The sequence below is a fragment of the Electrona antarctica genome (genome assembly GCF_951216825.1).
Source record: "Electrona antarctica genome assembly, chromosome: 17".
NCBI lineage: Eukaryota > Metazoa > Chordata > Actinopteri > Myctophiformes > Myctophidae > Electrona > Electrona antarctica.
In genome coordinates this window covers 37,254,637-37,270,212 of record NC_136798.1, presented here as the reverse complement: position 1 = coordinate 37,270,212, position 15,576 = coordinate 37,254,637, and the positions used below count along the sequence as shown (strand labels likewise).

Sequence of the window (15,576 nt, the reverse complement as noted above, 5' to 3'; positions counted from 1 at the left end):
CCTAGGCTATTCATATTGAAATTGAAATATTTGAATGTTCCCTCTAAACGGCTCACTCTCCATTTCTGCCTTTCTGGGAGGTGTTTGTTAAGCGACCCGCTGATTGTCGGCATTTAAATACGTATTTAAAGCTCATGAAAGTGCCCGGCGACTCTCAAACGTGTCCATTCTCCATATTCAAATGTGTTTTATTACCATTTTGCTTTGATTGCGAGCACAATGGACTGTTTGGAGTGGGCATGACTGTGAATTATATTCTCTTTGGTCAGCACAGGCGGTGACGGTGTGGACTTGGAATTACCTGCATGCACGCACGCACACACGCACGCACGCATGCACAAACGCACGCACGCACGCACGCACGCACGCACGCACGCACACACACACACACACATACACACACCGACACCGTCACACCTGCCTTCATTCCTGCTTGTAAATGCCCATGAATTATGAATCCTAGCTCCACGTGGCCTGAGGGAGAAGCTTTTAAACATCATTTTGTTGCTTTCATTTATTTACACAACCTGGCAACCTGAGCCCCGAGGCAAGGCCCTCTGTAGGCCTACCCAGAGCTGAACCTTTATACCGCGCACGCACGCACGCACACACACACACACACACACACACACACACACACACACACACACACACACACACACACACACACACGCACACACACACATACATTTGTATTACAATACATGTGAGGACATTGAGTCGTCATTGAGTCATTTCAGGACGGTGATGTTATTTTTACAATTTTGTCCACCACTTTTGACCCAAAGCAGAAAATAGCGGATCTACAAGCTCACAAACCTGAAGCTCTGCTATATTTTCTGGCACACAACTTAATTTAAATCGGGCATATATATATACCTCAAAATCTAACCCCTAAACCTGACCTCTAAATATGTACTCCTAACCCTAAATGTAACCTGAATCTCCATAAAACAATTCACATGTGTATTTCTCATATTCTACTCAAATTGTGGGGACATGTGGCTCTCTGAAGTAGCTTACGCACGCACGCACGCACGCACGCACGCACGCACGCACGCACGCCAGTCAGTGCTCGCCCTCATCAGAACTGTGATAGTTGTGTTTTAATGAGTTGGACTCCCGGGCTGAGAGAGCAGCCTGATTCATTTCGGGTCCATGGTTTGCATGATTACAGCAGCCCCCCCTGATTCAAACATATCTATCATGCATCACATTCTAGCAGAAATTAGCCACATCTTATGAATGCCGTTGCCATGTCGCGCAGAGAAACCTCGTATCTCCGATATTTCATGTTTTTTTTATGATTTATTGTAAATTAATGCCCTACTTCGTGATACAACAGTTTTGCACACAAGTAGTAAAAGATGTGAACGTCGCCTGTTTTCACTACTTCATTATGATTATTATTGTCTCCACCAGGCCGAAGGCATGGGGAGAGAGTATGTTTTGCACTCCGTCCGTGTGTGTGTGTGTGTGTCCGTGTGTGTGTGTGTCCGTCCTTCCGTCCGTCTGTTACCAGCTAATCTCCGGCACCGTTAACCCGGTCGATGCCAAACTTTGCACACACACTCCCTGGATGCCAACGATGAACCTCTGCCCCACATTTTCCAGAACGGCCTGTTATAGCGCCACCATGAGGCAGCTTTTCACATTTTTTACCTAAAACTGCACCGCTCTGCGTGAAACGTTGCATGCACACTCCCTAGAGGCCAAGGACAAACCTTTGACCTGCATTTTCCGCATCTGCCTTTTATAGCGCCACCAGGAGGCCGACTTTTGTAAAACAATTTTTTTGATATTACTCCTCCAGATTCTGTCCAAAAATCTCACAAATCGTTACACACTATCTCTATGGTCATGTGCTCAAGTCGGATCTGTCCGATATTTCATATTCCATCCTAATTGGCTATAATTAGCTTTCAGTTTGCAAGATTGCCCCGTTTTGAACAAAAGCCTCAAATCATGAACGCAGCATGCAATTTACCTGAAATCTTTCACACATTTTCTTACTAGGCTGAGGAATATATCCCACCCTTTTCACATTGGCCTGTTATAGCGCCACCAACAGGTTGATATGTTTATATTAACATCTCACACAGTCCTATCCTCCTGGTGGAGACCTGTGCCCAGAAGGGCACTTTTTCTAGTTATTATTATTATTATTTGAATAATAAGAGAGAGAGCGACACCACTGTGATATAGATATATAGATATATAATTTATGGTTATCTTCATCAATGTTTCACTGTGTCTCTTGGTTCATTTGGCACCTCAGAGTTCTTCTGCTTCTCATCTTTCATTTCTCCTGCCCGCATGTCCTCCCCTGAACCTCTGGCTCTCGTCTCAAGCGTGTTCCTCTGTGTGTGTGTGTGTGTGTGTGTGTGTGTGTGTGTGTGTGTGTGTGTGTGTGTGTGTGTGTGTGTGTGTGTGAGTGTGATGTGTGCTTGTGTGTGTCTTTATGCATATTCTATGCAAATGGATTATTAATGTCTTCACCGCTGTTGGTATATATAGTTGCATAAGAGTGGTAATGAGAGTCAGAATAACTGTGGAATAAGCTCCCCATCGCAGTCAGAACAGCAGACTCCCAATTGATCGCCCAGTCTGAAGACTCACTAGATGCCAATGACGCATCTGGGTTATTATATGCTTAGAACTCACCTCCTCAAACTCCACCCCTTAGCACTCACCTCCTCAAACTCCACCCCTTAGCACTCACCTCCTCAAACTCCACCCCTTAGCACTCACCTCCTCAAACTCCACCCCATAGCACTCACCTCCTCAAACTCCACCCCATAGCACTCACCTCCTCAAACTCCACCCCTTAGCACTCACGACTCACCTCCTAAAACTCCACCCCTTAGCAGTAGCATTCACCTCAACCTCAAACTCCACCCCTTAGCAGTAGCATTCACCTCAACCTCAAACTCCACCCCTTAGCACTCACTTCTTCAGACTTCAATTTGACCGACCCGTATACCCAAATAGACCCGTAAAAAAACGTTACAAAGAAAAAAGTTACACATTAAAGTGACGCGGGTGCATATATTTGGCCCGACGTATACTAACAGTCCCACACGCAATAGTCCGACACCCATACCTGTTTTGTGGATACAAACCCTAACAGCACGCGGATGCCACAGGTGAGTCTTAACCGGCCACGTATGTGTCCTAAAACTCGCGTGATTGAAGTAAAATGTGACAAGTAACATGCATGTGCTTAAATTCATATTTAGAAATGTAAAAAAAAGAAGCTTCATGGGCTTCATGGGCAAAGATAATCAACTTCAAAATCTAAAAAAATAGGTCATAATGAGTAATGACCTTTGTATGAGGACACACACACGGCCGCTCTTTATTAGGCGGCAGAGCCGCGGAGAAATTTGTTATTTTGAGGGTTGGCGTGGCACTTTTTGGCACATTTTGTTGCCCCACTCGGCGTGTTGCCCTACTCGCATTGTGTATTGCGCGTATAGGTATAGCGACGGCACTGAGACTCAGATGGCTCGGACATTCGAATGGATCAGAACAGCATTCCTAAAGTAGCCTTAAGATATGGACCCCACCTGGAAAGAGGAAACAACAAAAACAACCTGGCGGAGAACTGTGACCTCAGAACTGAAGATGGGAAATCTGACATGGGGCGATCGGGCACAACATGCTGCACAGGATAGGACCAGATGGAAGCAGATAGTCGCCTTATGTTCCACCGGGAACCAAGAGGATTAAGTAAGTAAGTAAAGTGACAGACTTGCCCGCTAGCTGGGTTAGCTTTTTTAGCGCACACGCTAATGTTAACCTATAGTGTTCTGTTATTGTTAACCTATAGCTAGCTGGATGTCTGGTTTACCCTAAGACATGCAGGGGTTAAACATTACCACTTGAACCAAACAAGGTAATATGTGTCATTTTTTAAGAAAGCAAGCTCAGCAACACAGATTTAGAGTCAGAGCCAAAGTCCATCATTTTTTAAGAAAGCAAGCTCAGCAACACAGATTTAGAGTCAGAGCCAAAGTCCATCAAAAACAATCGGGGCATTTATTTTTATTTGTCAGACAAACATACAGTTAGAAACAATGCTGGGATGTGTACACATCGTCCTCCATTTAGTCCAACAACACTCATTTCTGTCCTTGAAGATACAAACACATTCCTGTTATTCTTTCCTCTTCGTCTCTCCACCTCTGCTCCTCTCCCTCCGTCCATCTTTCTTCTCCTGTCTGCTGACCTTCAGAGTTCCTCTGAGAGGATGGCTGAAAAAACAACACAGGTGGACACGTTCTGTTTTAGAGCTCAGGTGTATTATAGTATATATATACTATGTTTTGTAGTGTCATGCACGTGTCATGGTCACGGTTCCATTTGGATCCATCCGTGGATACATTGACATGAATATTTTCACGGTGTAGACTCTACACCAGGGTTCCCCAATTAATTTTCCTCAAGGGCCATATTTTGACTAGGGTACCAGGCTGGGGGCCAAGTCCGCACGCGTGAGGTTGAGGTCTTGCCCTGAAAATTCATTTTCAGGGCAGGACCCCATTTGAAAAGGATGCCCAGTTTGACATGCATAGGCTACTGACCCCCATTTAATGCCATTTATATCTGGGACCCCCACAAAAAACAAAAAAAAAGGTTTATTTATTTTTTTGAAATTCTTCCGCGGGCCGCAAGGGGGCACTCCGCGGGCCGCAAATGGCCCGCGGGCCGCCTATTGGGGAACCCTGCTCTACACAGTCACTACACTGTAGAGCAGTAAATATTGAGGTTACTGTTATCGTTTAAAAATATGTGAATTATTATGTAGAATCGACATGATTTCTGTTTATCTACATTGTAGATAAACAGTATATCCCCAGCTTTGATAATGGTATATTATTAGTCCCAGCTCATAGAAGTAGAAGTAAGTATAGCCTATTTAGTTTGTTACTATCAACTGGCTCTGTTTTTCTTAGTGTTGCACTGAAGGGTGCAATTGCAGCAGTGACATATAGTCCCTGAATAAATAAGGGGTTCGGTTTAATGTGTACTTTTGTACGAGTTATTTATTCTAGAGGTAACACTCGAGTTCACTGTTGTTATCACTGAGCGATGAAATTTGCTGGTCGGTAAAAATACAAAACGTTGTCAGTAGAAATGTCACACTTCACAAAGATTACAACACAGTAAACCATACAGACACAAAATTGTAACAGGGCCCCCCAATGGTTCTATATATAAACTAAAGTAGGAAAAGTTAAATTGCTTTAGAAAGCAATTTCACAGCTTCAGACGAATTCAGGATTAATCCATTATTAATTGTTCTTTCTATGATTGTTTCTGTGGAGAGTTTCGAGAGACAGGAGGCTCAGGGCATGAGAGGGGGAGTGACAGCACGGTATGGCGTCCGGCCCAGGGATCATCAATGTGGTCATATACGAGGAGTTGGCCGTGGCAAATTTTAGAATTCGTTTTTTGTTTTTTTACATGGCATTATATTGTTCTTATTTTGATCATAATGATCATAAAGAGTGCCAGGTTTTCTTCAAAATATGCATGACACTGATTTACTATGACACTATAGAGTGTCATTTTCCTCATAGACATTTCAAAAAGTATTTATTTAAAGACCTTTTGAGCCTCGTACAAAGCCAACTCGAGTTGTGACAAATCATGACAACAAACACAATTTTTCGGGCCGAACAAGAAGAAGAAGAAAACGGCAGGTTACAACACTTTTTTTGTTGTTTTTCTTCTTTGTAATTATTTGTTCGGCCCAAAATGTTGTGTTTGTTGTCATGATTTGTCACAACTCGAGTTGGCTTTGTCCGCGGTGTAAACGTCTTTAAATAAATACTTTTTGAAAAGCCTATGGAGAAAATGAATGGAGAATTCACTTCTGGGTCTCACGGCTTCATGAAATGGGGCGGGACTGCGACGCTCTATTGCACATTAGGAGCCAGTATGGTTCTCTAACGTTTTGTTTTCAACGACCCCCATTACTCTGAGGCCCCTTTTCCACCAGGGTGGTGTAACCCTGGTAGTGATATATCACTGTATACATGATGTAACTCAGTTATAATAGTGATATATAACTGTCCTTACATGATGTAACTCAGTTATAATAGTGATATATCACTGTATACATGATGTAACTCAGTTATAATAGTGATATATAACTGTCCTTACATGATGTAACTCAGTTATAATAGTGATATATCACTGTCCTTACATGATGTAACTCAGTTATAATAGTGATATATCACTGTCCTTACATGATGTAACTCAGTTATAATAGAGTGATATATCACTGTCCTTACATGATGTAAATCAGTTATAATAGAGTGATATATCACTGTCCTTACATGATGTAACTCAGTTATATGTAGAGTGATATATCACTGTCCTTACATGATGTAACTCAGTTATAATAGTGATATATCACTGTATACATGATGTAACTCAGTTATAATAGTGATATATAACTGTCCTTACATGATGTAACTCAGTTATAATAGTGATATATCACTGTATACATGATGTAACTCAGTTATAATAGTGATATATAACTGTCCTTACATGATGTAACCCAGTTATAATAGTGATATATCACTGTCCTTACATGATGTAACTCAGTTATAATAGAGTGATATATCACTGTCCTTACATGATGTAACTCAGTTATAATAGAGTGATATATCACTGTCCTTACATGATGTAAATCAGTTATAATAGAGTGATATATCACTGTCCTTACATGATGTAACTCAGTTATATGTAGAGTGATATATCACTGTCCTTACATGATGTAACTCAGTTATAATAGAGTGATATATCACTGTCCTTACATGATGTAACTCAGTTATAATAGAGTGATATATCACTGTCCTTACATGATGTAACTCAGTTATATGTAGAGTGATATATCACTGTCCTTACATGATGTAACTCAGTTATAATAGTGATATATCACTGTCCTTACATGATGTAACTCAGTTATAATAGAGTGATATATCACTGTCCTTACATGATGTAACTCAGTTATAATAGAGTGATATATCACTGTCCTTACATGATGTAACTCAGTTATATGTAGAGTGATATATCACTGTATACATGATGTAACTCAGTTATAATAGTGATATATCACTGTCCTTACATGATGTAACTCAGTTATAATAGTGATATATCACTGTCCTTACATGATGTAACTCAGTTATAATAGTGATATATCACTGTCCTTACATGATGTAACTCAGTTATAATAGAGTGATATATCACTGTCCTTACATGATGCAACTCAGTTATATGTAGAGTGATATATCACTGTCCTTACATGATGTAACTCAGTTATAATAGAGTGATATATCACTGTCCTTACATGATGTAACTCAGTTATAATAGAGTGATATATCACTGTCCTTACATGATGCAACTCAGTTATAATAGTGATATATCACTGTCCTTACATGATGTAACTCAGTTATAATAGTGATATATCACTGTCCTTACATGATGTAACTCAGTTATAATAGTGATATATCACTGTCCTTACATGATGTAACTCAGTTATAATAGAGTGATATATCACTGTCCTTACATGATGTAACTCAGTTATAATAGTGATATATCACTGTCCTTACATGATGTAACTCAGTTATAATAGAGTGATATATCACTGTCCTTACATGGTGTAACTCAGTTATATGTAGAGTGATATATCACTGTCCTTACATGATGTAACTCAGTTATAATAGAGTGATATATCACTGTCCTTACATGATGTAACTCAGTTATAATAGTGATATATCACTGTCCTTACATGATGTAACTCAGTTATAATAGTGATATATCACTGTCCTTACATGATGTAACTCAGTTATAATAGAGTGATATATCACTGTCTTTACATGATGCAACTCAGTTATATGTAGAGTGATATATCACTGTCCTTACATGATGTAACTCAGTTATAATAGAGTGATATATCACTGTCCTTACATGATGTAACTCAGTTATAATAGAGTGATATATCACTGTCCTTACATGATGCAACTCAGTTATAATAGTGATATATCACTGTCCTTACATGATGTAACTCAGTTATAATAGTGATATATCACTGTCCTTACATGATGTAACTCAGTTATAATAGTGATATATCACTGTCCTTACATGATGTAACTCAGTTATAATAGAGTGATATATCACTGTCCTTACATGATGTAACTCAGTTATAATAGTGATATATCACTGTCCTTACATGATGTAACTCAGTTATAATAGAGTGATATATCACTGTCCTTACATGATGTAACTCAGTTATATGTAGAGTGATATATCACTGTCCTTACATGATGTAACTCAGTTATATGTAGAGTGATATATCACTGTCCTTACATGATGTAACTCAGTTATAATAGAGTGATATATCACTGTCCTTACATGATGTAACTCAGTTATATGTAGAGTGATATATCACTGTCCTTACATGATGTAACTCAGTTATATGTAGAGTGATATATCACTGTCCTTACATGATGTAACTCAGTTATATGTAGAGTGATATTCCACTGTCCTTACATGGGAACTCAGTTAGCTGATGAATACCTTCCTCCACTTCGTCCTCGGGCGCGACCAGGCTGGCCAAGAACTCCCACGCCATCTCCAGCCAATCGCTGCCCTCCTCCTCCACGGGGGCGGCGGCCAGGCTCGCTTTCAAGGCTTTGACGGCAACTGAGACGAAGAGAGAGAGAGAGAGAGAGAGAGAGAGAGAGAGAGAGATGTTGATGTACTCGTTGAGAGCTTGTAGATCAGCTATTTCCTTGGCGCAACCCAGCACTCTTTAGATATAGTGGAGATATGGTCTACGACATGGATTTCGACGACATCAATTAATTACCAGCTGCTGCCTTATATCCAATAATCTCTCAAGAACAGATTCTGTGCTGCACTCTTTTCTTTTGTCGATGGGTTCCCAATCCCAGATTGTATATCCCATGGCTTAAAGGTCGGCTAGAGGCAAAAAGTGTGTGGTTGCCTATAGACGAGGCCGCCAATCAGGACGATAGGTTGTCAGTACACAGCCAATGAGAAACATAGGTCTCAACTACAGCAAGTGGGCGTGAAAGCACCGCAGAGAGAACATTGACCAGCTGTGCTTATGCAGCAGCTGGTAAAAAAGAATTCTCCTGAATGCTGCTTCCGGCATGGCATGGAAAGGAGTGGCATTTGCATTTCTTTATAGTAAATGCTGCATTCGTGGTCTGGAGAGGGCAGTTGTTTTACAGACGGGTAAAAGGGCAGGAGGCTGAAGCCCCCTTTGATGTCTCTGAACAGCAGAGCAGAGAACAGAGCAGAGTAGAATAGAGTGCTTACCTTTAGATCTCATAATCTTCTTGCCAAGTGCGGACGGAGGAGGTAAACCTGGGGAGAACGCGGAGGACATTTTAACACCACACGAACACACACGCACGCACACACGCACACGCACACACACCACACGCACGCACGCACACACGCACACGCACACACACACACACCGCACGCACGCACACACGCGCGCGCGCACACACACACACACACGCACGCACATGCACGTCACACACACACGCACGTCACACACACACACACACACACACACACACACACACACACACACACACACACACACACACACACACACACACACACACACACACACACACACACACACACACACACACACACAAACACACACCCTTATAGAGATGACCACCTGGCTCCCAGCATGTACATTTGTAAGCTTGTTAGAATGGGAGACATGCAACATTTTCATAACTCATTTCAATCCCGAAAAGCACGCACAGTGTGCTTTTGAAAATCGACAAAAAGCATGCACACAGCTTCAGAATGACACGTCTTTGCAATATCGTCACTGTCGGGTGGAAACCTTGTAGCCTATGTTCAACTTTTCAGGAAAATAGGAAAATGAAATTGCCAATTATGATTATATTAGTCACAAGCTCATGTTTATTTTTCATTGGTTCAATATGTATTTAAAGAAGAAGAAGAAGAAGAAGAAGAAGAAGAAGAAGAAGAAGAAGAAGAAGAAGAAGAAGAAGTTAAATAATAAAAAGCCACAGACAGAATGAACCAGTTCAACCTGGCCTCCCTGTTTTGTGGCATGTCATAGCAGAGAATCATCAGAAACATAAAAACATTAACAGCATTATATCTACACATTGTGAGCTTGCAAATTGGCTATTTCTGCTATACTTTTGAGTGACAAGGAATATAATAGAATGTAATCAATAGAGCATACAATGTATGGCATAGAAAACAAAACATAAAATGGTTAAATAATTATGGAGATGAAGGTTTCTGCCCTACAGCTACGCTATGTAGGCTAATGAGTTCAGCTTCACGCTGCATGACCATGCACCATTTCTAACCATGTTTGACTCATTGAAAACATGACCATGTTAGACTCATTGAAAACATGACCATGACCATGTTAGACTCATTGAAAACATGACCATGACCATGTTAGACTCATTGAAAACATGACCATGACCATGTTAGACTCATTGAAAACATGACCATGACCATGTTAGACTCATTGAAAACATGACCATGACCATGTTAGACTCATTGAAAACATGACCATGACCATGTTAGACTCATTGAAAACATGACCATGACCATGTTAGACTCATTGAAAACATGACCATGACCATGTTAGACTCATTGAAAACATGACCATGTTAGACTCATTGAAAACATGACCATGACCATGTTAGACTCATTGAAAACATGGCCATGACCATGTTAGACTCATTGAAAACATGACCATGTTAGACTCATTGAAAACATGACCATGACCATGTTAGACTCATTGAAAACATGACCATGTTAGACTCATTGAAAACATGACCATGACCATGTTAGACTCATTGAAAACATGGCCATGACCATGTTAGACTCATTGAAAACATGACCATGGCCATGTTAGACTCATTGAAAACATGACCATGACCATGTTAGACTCATTGAAAACATGACCATGTTAGACTCATTGAAAACATGACCATGACCATGTTAGACTCATTGAAAACATGACCATGACCATGTTAGACTCATTGAAAACATGACCATGTTAGACTCATTGAAAACATGACCATGACCATGTTAGACTCATTGAAAACATGACCATGCAACATTTCTAACCAATGTTAGACTCATTGAAAACATGACCATGCAACATTTCTAACCAATGTTAGACTCATTGAAAACATGACCATTTGCACCATACAACATAGATATTTTGAGATGGGGGTCGGCGAACAAACACATCATTTTGGGAAACCTTGACATGAAAAAGTTTGAGAACCACTGACAGAGTTTTTCTTTCAGATTTAGAACTAAGGCATTTGTAGAATCGGCCGCATGGGTCAAGTCTCACATCTGAGTATGTCTCCCATCACACTGGTGCTATTCTAATTGGAGTCATGCCTTTCTTTCTGAGTGATAATCTCTTTGTTTTGATGTCCCTTCCCAGTGTCACGGAGGATGTGACCGTCTGTCGTGCATGTGCCCCCCCCCCCCCCCCCCCCCCCGCGCGTTATTATAATTAATACTCATAACCCATCACGACCGGGGAAAGCACCTGTGTCATGATTTTACTTTTCAAAAATATCAGATCTGCAAGGTCGCACCATGCACGTCAAGAAGTGTGTTTCAAATCTTTGCTTCTGGGGGTCCCTGGAACAAAATATTTTGAGATAAAATAAATATATAATTTTGGGGGTCCTTAGAATTTTTTTTCAGAAAACTGTCATGATTTAGATAGAAGATCCTCAGGTCCTCAGGTCTTAAAGGGATAAACAACTGATTAATGCAATGACATTTTGTGTGATTGACACTCCGGCCCGCCGGTGTCACGGACACCACCAGCAGAACGCACACGCACGCACGCACGCACGCACGCACGCACGCACGCACTCTGTCTCTGCAGTCAGTCAGTCGTTCCCTTTCTCATTATGCTCTTTGTTCTCTATCGCTTTTCCTCTCCAACCGCTCTGCCGCGTCAAATCTTTTCTTTCTTTCTTTCCTTTAGACTCTAAGTCCCCCCCATTTTGCGTGCGTGCGTGTGTGCGTGCGTGCGTGCCTGTGTGCGTGCGTGCGTGCGTGCGTGGGCCCGCGCGCATGCGTGGATCATTGATTGTGAGGTCCTATAGGCCATGATAATAAGGATGTTAGCAGTCTGATTAGATGCCTGATTGAACACCTGTTGAGAGCGGCAGTGATTATTCTGTTCTTGCCGCTTTCTTTTACTGTAGTAAAACATTTATATTTCTCTCTCTCTCTCTCTGCGTCAGTTTGTCTTTAGAACTGTGCTGTTCAGCCTTTACATTTCAGCATGTCTGATATCCTTTTTCTCTGTATTGGGCTACAATATGTATCTCCAGGCAATGTTTGTGTCAACTTCCCTTTCATTTCTCTCTCTCTGCAAATGCCTCCTAAAATCTGTGGTTCTCAAACATTTCCGTGTGAAGGAGGACCCCCAAAATTATATTATATGCAAATTATGCATGTATTTGGCCAATGGACAACCCGTCTGAGAATGTCCTATATGCCAGGGACCACCAGAAGATTATTCTCAGTTACTCAAACGCTTTCAAGATTTTTTCAGAAATCGTTCAAAAATCGCAGATGCACAAGCTCAAAAGCTCACAAAAAGCTTACCCGGGCTACACGCCAGGGAGAATTCCATCCCCCTCCAAAAGACAAAAAGTCTCCTTGCCATTTCATTTACACATTCTGGCCTTTGAGGAAATGTCATGGTACTTTTCCCAGCACTTAGTACCACATTGAAGGAGCATTCTAATGACATTCACGAGAGTGTCCATTAAAGGAGCACTTCGGCCATTTTCAACCTTGTCATCCACACTAATGGCCATTATGAGAGTCCAGAAACCTGCCTACCAATAATGACACCATCGGTGGGGGTTCCAAGCTAATGGAAACTACAGTTGGGTGCCACCGATATTGTCCCTTATCATTTGACCCATTTAGGCCTGACCTCAAAATTAAAAAAAATGCTTCTAAATCCTCCAGTTTTCTGAAATAAATATTTTCACGATTTTGAGAGCGTTTGAGGGGGGGGAACACAGTGGTTTTCAATGTTTTCAATATCAAGGTCTATTATTTATACAGCATTTGAGCCACGGACCACCATTTGTTGAGATTTTGCCTCAGACCCATGCAAAACTAAAGAATATTTTGTTATTTTTGGGCAGGGCTTGACATTAAGGCTTGTCCGCTTGTCCGGGACAAGTATTACATCTTCCCGGACAAGTGCATTAAAAACATTTTTTTTTAAATGTTATGCATAAGCTTTTTCTGTAACACTCCTAGCAGCCAACAATATTGTCTGGCATTATTGTCTGGCTTTCCTAATCATCACCTTTGTTAATAGCCCTAGCATGTCTGTAATCTTACATACATTTCATGTATTCTAAATACCAAATACAGCCATATATCAGAGCAGTTGGCAGACTGACCACGTCGGCATGTAAACGTGTGTACTCATCACACAGTAATTCATTCCTAAGACTTTGAGTCAGATTTTGTCCTCTATAGTTTCATATCCATTTGAAAGTTCTGGCAGAAAACACATGTTATGTAAAATATCGCCACTTTTGCATGAGGAAAAGCTAGACTGAAAATATAAAAACTTCCTTTGGGAACAGTCGATGTTTGAGAAGCATGCGCACACAATTGACAGGTGTGTTGTGATTGTTGTTGGGGAATTGATCACACCACCTATTTTGTGTGCCCCATACATTAAATGTATGGGGCACACAAAATGTTGTGCTTCCTAAAGGGAAGTTTAATATGTTCAGTCCTGCACTCATTCCGGGTCCCTCACCACAGAGAATGTCATCCGTGTGCAGCTCGTGGAAAAGTGGATATATTTGACTAAATACACATTTTCTGCCAGAACCTTCAAATTAATATTAAACTAGTCCCCAAAACGACTCCAAGTCTTAGGAATTACATATTGGGTGAGTGCACAGGCAGTGCTATGCAAGTTTAGGTCCGTCTGCTAACCGTGCGCGGATAGGACCGATCTATGGCTGTGTATTTGGAATACATGAAATATGTACAGTAAGATCATATAGACATTCTAATCTAGGGCTATTAACTTGCAAACTTAGAATATTCATCTAATATTCAAACATGTATTCACCAAGTAAAACCAACTAACAGTTAGTTGATTTTAAAATGTAGGCCTATTTGTGTGCTCGCGCTCCGGACAAGTGACTTTTGTGCCCGGACAAGTGAATGGGAAATGTACTGTGTGCCTCAAAACGTTCATGTCAAGCCCTGGGGTAAGATCGTATCCACAATGCTGTATTGATGATGGTACTATAGGAGAGATAACAGGCAAATGTTGATCAAAATAACAACTATTCTGCAGTCTCCAATAATGTGTAGAATTCTTGTATATTAAGTAATGCAGATGTTTAACAATTTCCAGGTCCATTTGGTTTCATTTTCTCTCAAGAGTTAACCCATTTTGGGGCGGGAACCCTTTTTGGTGTTTTAAACATTATGTTATAATTTAGCTATTGAAAAATAGCAGATCTACAAGCTCATAGCGCGCCACCGAGTGGCGCGCTACGAGCTTGTAGGTCTGCTATTTTTGAGAAATGAAAATATGGCACAAATCTTTGAATATATATTCTTTCAGAGCCAACGTTTTTAACTCAAATCTTTGCTTCTGGGAGGTTCCTGGAACAACATATTTTCAGATGGGGGTCGGTGGCCAATTACATATCATTTTTGGGGTTCTTGACATGAAATATTGAGCGACACCTCAGTTTGCTGGAGGCTGAATCAGCTGGTTTATGTACCACGTTTCTTTGTCCGTTTGTTTACATCAGCCTCCGTACGTACTGTATAGTACTGTATACGTGCTTTGACACGATTCGTCTCGGAGATTTCGTACCATTCCTGGAAGTGAGTGCTTTATCTATCTCCGTGAATGAACCCGTTACGACCTGAGGCCGACTCTGAAAGTGTTTATGCCATTCTAAACCCGAACAGTTTTCCCAAAGAACACATGTTATGCTATATATTATGTAATAATACATAATATGTATTATGTAATTTGGCTGCGGACGCCCATCTCAAAATATATTGTTACAGGGACCCCCAAGCAAAGATTTGAGTTAAAAAGAAAATCGCTTATAGTGTATTTCATTCATTCATTCAAGATTTGCACAGATTTGATAGATTTTTCTAAAATAGCAGATCTACAAGCTCATAGCACGCCACAAAGTGACAGACTATGAGCTTGCATGCATCACTGCTATTTTTGAATATCCCACCAATGTGCTGTACTGTATATAAGCTAAAATGTCAAATAACACCCGGTTAAAATTGGACAATTAATTGCCATGTGGTGGAAGCACACCTAAAACATTCCTATCCAATCAACACACATGTGTATCATTGATACCTGCCAACCAGCGCTGTCCGGGTAAACACAATTAACACACATGTGTATCATTGATACCTGCCAACCAGCGCTGTCCGGGTAAACAC

General features: G+C 40.9%; 1 protein-coding gene across 3 annotated transcripts in view; it reads right to left on the bottom strand.

The window, feature by feature from the left end:
- Positions 1 to 4,018: 4,018 nt before the first annotated feature.
- Positions 4,019 to 15,576, bottom strand: part of trdn (triadin) — a 29,258-nt gene continuing 17,700 nt past the window's right edge. For all 3 annotated transcript variants that reach the window (XM_079526144.1, XM_079526142.1, XM_079526143.1), the window contains 3 exons: positions 9,361 to 9,408; positions 8,566 to 8,718; positions 4,019 to 4,256 (listed from right to left, as the gene is read on the bottom strand). In XM_079526144.1, the coding sequence (XP_079382270.1) occupies positions 4,234 to 4,256; positions 8,566 to 8,718; positions 9,361 to 9,408 (224 nt within the window). In that variant the 3' untranslated portion in view covers positions 4,019 to 4,233. The remainder of the gene's footprint in view (positions 4,257 to 8,565; positions 8,719 to 9,360; positions 9,409 to 15,576) is intronic.